Below are 8,313 nucleotides of genomic sequence, written 5' to 3' on the forward strand. Positions count from 1 at the left end.
CCTCAGTTGGGAAACACATCCTTTCTGGCTGCTAGGAGGCTCTTGTTGGGGACAAGAGGGTGGAGAAGATAAGTTCATTTTCCCTTCCAGCAGCCCAAAAAGTAGGGGAATAACAATTTAGATAGACAGAACCTAGGTGGTCTTCAAACTTCAGATTCCCAATAGCCAGCCTTTAATATGAAAGGCATTGCCCTCAAGCAATGTTTAGGAACGCCACCTTGATAGAAATTCCAATACCCACGGAAAAAGATTCTCTCTCTCACCAACAGAAGTTGGTCCAATAAAAGATATTACCTTACCCATCTTGTCTCTCTAATACCCTTCCAAGCAGTTGAAATAGGGCTTCTCAGTAGCATGTTGCCTTTCAACTACTTCCTATCCTTCATATCAGCCTTTGGCTTGCAGATTTATTTCTTTGGCAAATATTTCGAGCTCTGTTGCAGCACTTATTCCTTCTTTCCCACCAGCATGTTTGAGCAGGTGGCTTCTTGACTTGTACACAGTTACTGTCAGAATCTTTGTGAATTTCAAGACTCAGAAATTTTAATAGGATGGCACCAAGGAGTGCAAATATAATTTAAAGTCCATTCCAATGTTTTACAGAATAGAGAGAACACATTTCAGAGACTACCATGTATGATTTTGTCCTCGTCAGCCAGGACAGTGAATAGGGATAACATTCACAAAAGTACTCCCACTCCTCTTCAAGTTATTATTTGAAAGCGACTTTCTATAATACTTATGACTTCCGTATATCTTTTAATGTAACTACTCAAGACAAACAGAGGATTCTAGATATTTGGTGGAGAAGGAAAATATGTGGCAATACGATAAAGATGTAAGGGCTAGTCTACCATATGCACTACATGGGATTCTCAGCCACAAAATTCCCCACTTAAAATAAATAAATAAATAAATCTCTGTGCAGTGCCTTGAAAGTCAGTACACATCAAAACCAACCTAAGCAAATGTTTTACATTTGTGTAATTGTGCACAAGTGTTCTAAGTTAATCTGCACTGTTGAGTTTAATACGCATTAATGTCACATTTTACTTGCTAAGCAAGTCTCTGGTTGTGTTTTACCGAGTTCCCAAGTGCACAAATGTCTGCAATGCTAAATTTGTGTGCACATGTTTTGAGTTTGTTCACTGGCAGTACTCTGCTGATTCCAGCAGCATTAGCTATGGTGAAAGGGGAAAAAAAGAGTTAAAGACAGGGCCTGCTCAGTACTCAGTCAGTTGACTACATTTTAAGTAAACATGCATATCATATGTAAAGGTTGTTCAACAGGGAAGTCGTAAAATTGGAACTTGGCATCTAAGACTGGACACACAAGAATCTCAGTTGTGAATGGCATTCTGACTTTCCAGCTGTCTAAGGTTTTTCACATTTCCAAGACCTGCATCATATCAACAGTACAGGTAGGCTTTACAGGGCTTTCTAGTATGAAAAACAAGAATTCTCCTCACTTGTTTTTTTCCCCCCCAAGTTTACACTTAACCCTGAAAAATATGATCAAAGGGAACTCTACATTTACCTATACTAAGCACCAGTGGTTCATGCAATCTCTGATCATTTGCTCTTCTCAGCAGGAGAAGAAACACTGGATTAAAAACCAATGATTTTACATCTAGACTTGCTTGAAGAGGCCTAAAACATCCAGATAGAACACACCACAGCAATAGACAGGATCAAAATTCAGGTACAGCTAATTCTTCATTTAGGCCTCATCTACACAGCTATACTAGCTATACAGGTATAACCCCCTGTGTGGACACTCATTTCAGTTTAGCCTATGCAACTTGGGAAGGAGTTTAAGGCCGTGGCTACACTCGAAACTCCAAAGCGCTGCAGCGGGAGCGGTCCCACGGCAGCACTTTGAAGTGTGAATGTGGTCGCGCGCCAGCGCTGGGAGAGAGCTCTCCCTGCGCTGCAGGTATTCCACCTCTATGAGCGGATTAGCTTACAGCGCTGGGAGCCGTGCTCCCAGCGCTGGGGTACTGTTTACACTGGCGCTTTACAGCGCTGTAACTTGCTGCGCTCAGGGGTGTGTTTTTTCACACCCCTGAGCGAGAAAGTTGCAGCGCTGTAAAGCGCCAGTGTAGCCGTAGCCTATGCTAAATGGAAAAAGCCACTTTTCTACCAGGATAAGAGCGTCCACGTAGGAGGTTATAGCTGTATAATCAGTAAAACTTTCCCATGTAGAGAAGACCTAAGAGTGTCTACACAGGGCGTTACACCAGTTTGACTACACTGGTTTAAATTCACATTCTAGATTATACTGAAAAAACAAAACCCCATAACCTTTCCTCTGTAGATAAGGCCTTATCTGATCAGAAGCAACATTTGGGCCAAGTACATGACTTTATAGATTAAGATTTGTTTTGCTAATCTTCACTGACACAATCAAAGTTTACAGCCATTCTTGCAAGCTCTCTGGAACAAGAACTTAAGTCAACCATTCATAAATTTACTGGGATTTCTATGCCCCCAGAATTTCCAAGTTTCCCTTACCTGAATACCAAAAGATAGCATGTTATGGAACAGCCACTTTAAACCAATTATCAAAAACTAAAATTCAAGAGAAGACTAGGGGCTAGGAAAAAAGGCATCCTCCCTGTGGGAAGCCTGCAGGGGAGTCAATATAGAGAGAGGAAGAACCATTTACCAAAAACACAAAAAACAAAGATCCAATATTTTGCTCTTCAAAAGAAAATCTGAACACATTACAGGTATTCTAAAAAAATATTTTTAGAAAGCTCTTTGAATGTTAACTACCATCTTACACCAACATAAACCAGAGGCTCCGGTTAAATAACTGAAGGGAAACTGTTGCACAGCCACCGTAGTGGATTTATGCAGACTACAGACAGAAATTTGAAGTACTAGTTCCAATAAGAAAGATCACTCTTATTTACCTCTGTGCTCATGAAGAAAAGGTAGGCATGAGAGCAGATGAGAAGGGGGGGGGGACGGGGGACCAGAAAAACAAAAACAAACAAAACACACAAAGAAAATGAGACTCATACTAATATGTTAGAACAAAACAGGCCCTTATTCTGCATGGCCCTCCATGGCCTCACACTGTTGACACACTGGCTATATTAGGAATATGACTGCTTTTAGTACATGGAGATATGCATATTACTAGGAGTAATTAAATTAGACAAATTTTTGCAACACTACCAGAGTAATGGCACATAACAACTGGATGAAGGCAATGTAGTTTAAATGTACACACCCAAGTGTTGTCTGAAGGTTTCTAAAAGATCAACTGCTGGGGCAACAATAATTAAGAAAAGGTAAGTCTGTGCAAAAACTACTCATGAGCCACAAAGTGTTACAAGTCTCAGGAGTTCAAAGAGCATATTGTTCCTTTCCTCATTTTTAAGGCTTCTTCTTAAAGAGGAAGAGTCCTTTACATGAGCAAGGATTAGCTGCAGGGTAGGTATTGGTAGCTAAGTGCAAACCACATCAATCCGTTTTATCAAGGAAGTTATGAAATTTGATAAATAACAGGTTTCACACTGATGACAGATGCTCTGAGAAAAATTAAGCATGATCTTCTGGATTTCACCCATTATGTGTCATCACTTCAGACACCCCATCACCAAGAAGCAATTCAGTAACAGACATGGCAACATGAAGCCCCGCCACTTACACCTCTACCAAAATACTCTGGAAAAGTGCCTGCTAAGATTATGTTGCAGAAATAATTTATACCTGCAGCATAGCTGCAAAAAGCATAATCAGAATAGAGACCTTGACAGACATATGCCCACCATGTGCAAAGCATTTTTACAGGTATGAATTTAGCAGCTACAGATCCATCTTTTATTTTTAATCCAACATCAAGTCATTCAGATACAATCAGACACTTGACCCATCCTCTGTACATGTTTTCACCTATTTTCCTAGCACAGCATTCTGGGCTATTCCCCAATAAGGTTTGCTGTTGGAACCTGTGATCTTCTAGTAAACATTAATCTAAACTTTAACCTATAACAGGCATGCTGAGTTATTACACTATTCACTGAACAGGTGGGCGACAGATTCCTACTCAAGTCAAAATGTCCCCTTCCCACACTTGTTAAGTAATTTGCTTTACCATGAGGGGCAGTGTAACTCAGAAGACCCAACTTCAATGCCCTGTTCCGACACAGGACTTCCTATGTGACCTGCGGCCACTCATTTAGGGGGAAGATATTTAAAAGCACCTAAGAATTTAGACACACAAGTCAACAGGATGTTGACCCACTGACTTGTGTGTTTAAATCCCTGACAATTTTGAATGTCTCCTCCTAAATCTGTCTCAGATCCCTATTCCTAAAATGGGAACAAGGCTATTGTGAGGATAAATATATTAAAAGTCTGTGACTCACTCTGATACTTTAATGGTTGCTGCCACATGAGGAAGACGCACACCTCCACTAGGTACTACCTTCAGTGATTAATTTGTAGTGAAAGAGGTGCCATGGCTCAAGCAATTTTTTTACATTCATAACTGACGCAGCAAGCCCAAAGATGCTGAGGCTATGAACTGCCAAGCCTAGATGTGCCAGGGCTGAGCCCTGGCACAAATTAAGCAATGACTACCTTCCATCTTTATGATGCTATAGCTCAAGTACTGCCAATACTTCTAAACCTGGAAAAACAGTAACACCCTAAGAAATCGCTTCAGTATCATATTATAATCAGCAATACAGGCACTGAACCAAATTCCTTTTCAGCAGGTCCATCTTGCTTGGTCTCATCATTCTGTAGGACATATCACGTGCAGGGTGGATTTGATTTAAATCAAATTGATTTAAAATCACTAGTCAGGAAGACTCGATTTAATCATGGTTTTCTACATAAAAGTGCATTCTTGTTGGTTATAACCTTAATACATATTCTTCACAACTCAGAAATAGATGTAGGTTTCATTTTTAGAAGGTACACACTATACATTTTCAAACAGTGATTTATTCTGAAAACTTTTCAGATTCGTTTTACAGCTATATCAGAAAATGAATGATTGTTTGGTTATTTCAGTTACCCTTTGGTAACTGAAGCAGATATTTATGAAGTCATTGGGAGGTGAACTATCTCCAATTCAACAGGTTAATCATTAATATTTAGAGGATTTTCTTGCCATGCTGTATTAGGAGGAGAATATCACTAGAGAGACATTTAAATTGTTTTATTTAACTAAAACAGCAATATTAAGTATCCTGGATTTTTTTCTTCAACAGCAAACATATCATATTTTTAACAAAACAAGCATATGTCCCTGACTTCTCACATTTATCTCCAGACTTCTTCTCCTTGTCCAGATCTATTCCGCCCCCAACAATCTTCTGTTCATTTAACTTTTTGAAACTTTGTACTTTTAGAGAGAGGTAAGGGATTGACTCTGGCCTGGTCTACACTGGGGGGGGGGGAGAAATGTTATCTCTGGAGACACAAAGCCACAGTTTGAGAACTGCAAAACTAAGCATCTCCGGTGGTATCTTCTAGACTGAGCACTGAGTCCCATTGGGTAGATGGAAAGATTAACCTAAATAATCTATACAGAAGTCCCTGGAACTCCATAAAATGGGGTCCCTAATCCATGAACTATTGGAACTCATTTACAAAACTTTTCTTCAACATGACATGAATATATTGTCTCATACCATAGAATTAGAATTTATAATCCCTATTCCATGATGAGATATCTCTGAGCTATAATGCATCTTAATTAAAACTCTCTAGAGAAGTTTTTTCCTCAAAAAGCTTTTTATCAAAATAATCTGATTTAAATAAAAAAAAAAGCTGATTTTTTGTTTGCTTTTTAAATCACTGATTTTTATCCACCCTGATCATGTGTTTGCCAGCCATACCATACAGCTTTAGGCTTTCAGACAGTAAGGTCTGTGGAACAGGGCCTTCAGTTGGCACTGCAAGGTACAGCATACAGTCATGGCCCTCTATAAAATGTGCCCAGGCTGGTTGGTATCTTGTTGCATGACGGCATGGCCCAGGCTGCTCTGCAATAGTGCCCACTAACAACATGCCATATGGACACAGGAGCAGCTTTATTCCTAACCTTACTGCATCCAAGGGCCAAACTCCAGAAGACAAATTCCTGACCTCTCTTCTCCCCTCCTTGCTCTCAACCCAAGGACTAGAGCTGCAGCTGCAAGCCACAAGTGACAGCTCGGGGAAACCACACCGGGTCAGCACAGGGGCCAAAGTAGCTCAGCCACCGACCCCAACTCCTCAAGGGCAGAAGCAACCTAGTCTGCTGGTTCCATGCATCCAGAAGTGAGGAGAAAGTCCTAGCTAAAGGGGTGGTCCAATGCCCACAACGCAGCCTGCAACACACGCCGCTCATGGGAGGAAACCCCCTGCCCATTGTGTACATACACCTTCCTCTCCTCTTGCTGGACCACACACAGCGCAGCAGGGAGGAGAACGCACTGCAAACAACAGCCCTTCTTCCCCCGCCCCAGCCTGGTGCATGGGGGGGGGAGAGCGGGGCAGCCTCCACTGCACCTCGCCCGCCCCAGCCTGGTGCACGGGGGGGGGGGCAGCCTCCACTGCTGCACACACACCCCGCTCCCCAGCCCGGTACGCACAGGGAGGGGGCGGTACCCACGGCCCCCTCCCCCCAGAGCCCAGTCCGCCCCTCCCTCGCGAGCCCGGGGAAGGAGCCGCTGCTGCCGCCCCGCTCGCCCTCACTCACCCGCCGAGCCCAGCAGCAGCCACAGCAGCCACATGGCCCCGCGCCGGCCGCTCCGCAAACTTTCCTTTCCGCCTGCTCCGTGCGCGAGCAAGTCTCCGCCCGAACCGGGCCCGGGCGGGGGGAGGGGGAGACGAGGGCGGGGCCGGGGGAGGGGCCCTCCGCGCAGCCACAGAGCGCAGCAGCCCCGGCCGGGACCCTGGCTGCGGGCCCGCCCACTCGGCTCCTGTGCCCGGTGCCCATCTCTCCCTCTTCCCCTGCTGGAGACCCTGGGGCGGAGATTCCAGCCCACGCATGCACCGGACTAGGGAGCAGAGGGTGTTGTTAATCCTGCACCCCAGCCGGCCACACAGCGAGGGGAGTTAGCATTGCATCCCGTTTCCTAGCCCGATGCATGTGTGGGTAGTTACCAGTGACTCCTGCTCCCCAGCCTGCTGCACACATGAGAGGATCATTACACCCTCTCCTCCCTTGCCTGGTGCATACACTGGCAGAGAGAGGTAACAGTGCATCTTCTCCCTGCCACTGCAACTTCCCGTCTTCCTGGATTATTCAGAGCCCAGGGCCTACCTCAAACTCCCATCAAGGAACTGTTGTCCAGTTCTTTTCCTGTCACTCACCCACCAAACACACTATCTCTGTGACCAGACATTACAGTGATGGGCGTTACAGAAGTGCATGTAATAATAATAGCAGCAGACACAAAAACCATAGCAAGCAACTCTACTGCTGTACATAGTGCTCATTCTAAGCATGTGGTTCCTAGTTGCACTCACATTGTATTCACAAGTATCAGGGGGTAGCCGTGTTAGTCTGTATCTATAAAAACAACAAGGAGTCTGGTGGCACCTTAAAGACTAACAGATTTATAACTTAGATTGATAACTAAATCTGTTAGTCTTTAAGGTGCCACCAGACTCCTTATTGATTGTATTCACACACTTCTCCTATCACATGCAAACAAATAATATGCTGCCACCCATGTTCACACTCAAAGGGAAAAGTGGCTCATACACAATTACAAGCTAAGCTGAAATGATAGTAACAGTGTGTGTGTTGCCAGTGATTTAGGGTGTTTTGTGTAAATCCCCAACTCCTAGAAACATTTTTGAGCTTGGGGTTGACAATACTGATTTTTCCAGTAACACATTGTAGTAGTATCTAGGCACTGATAGCAATTAAGTTCTTGTTAACTTATTTTGGGCCAGATCCTATTGCCCAAGGAACAGCTGGAATGGATGCATGGCAAGGGGCAGTGAGTCCGAACCCCTTGTGCATCTGGTAGCACACCTGTACGAATGGGTCCTTGTACTGCAGCCTGGAAAGGGGGGCAGAACTAAAGGCAAATAGAACATGAACCTTGACAGACTTTCTCCTTTCCACAGTTAGTTAGGCATTGAACTGGCTGTCAGCTCCCTGACACCTCAAAGCTGTTAGCCACCCTAGAACTCTCCTCTGGGCTAAGCCAGCCCTTCCTTTACCTTGCAAGTTAATGGTAGCTGTACCCTAAATCCCTTTGAAGTGTTCCCCTGTAGTGTCCAGCCCCTTCTCCACTTAACACTCACAGTAATACCAGGTCTGCTGTACCCAAGGGAACCAGCCTGTAT

At 44.0% G+C, this 8,313-nt stretch overlaps 1 protein-coding gene across 1 annotated transcript in view; it reads right to left on the reverse strand.

Moving 5' to 3' along the window:
- The window catches only part of LDLRAD3 (low density lipoprotein receptor class A domain containing 3), a 172,589-nt gene extending 165,746 nt beyond the window's left edge, over positions 1–6,843 (reverse strand). The window contains exon 1 of the mRNA XM_034769677.1: positions 6,710–6,843. Within this exon, the coding sequence (XP_034625568.1) occupies positions 6,710–6,743 (34 nt within the window). The 5' untranslated portion in view covers positions 6,744–6,843. The remainder of the gene's footprint in view (positions 1–6,709) is intronic.
- Positions 6,844–8,313: the final 1,470 nt, after the last annotated feature.

The sequence above is a fragment of the Trachemys scripta genome, chromosome 4 (assembly GCF_013100865.1).
Source record: "Trachemys scripta elegans isolate TJP31775 chromosome 4, CAS_Tse_1.0, whole genome shotgun sequence".
NCBI classification, from domain to species: domain Eukaryota; kingdom Metazoa; phylum Chordata; order Testudines; family Emydidae; genus Trachemys; species Trachemys scripta.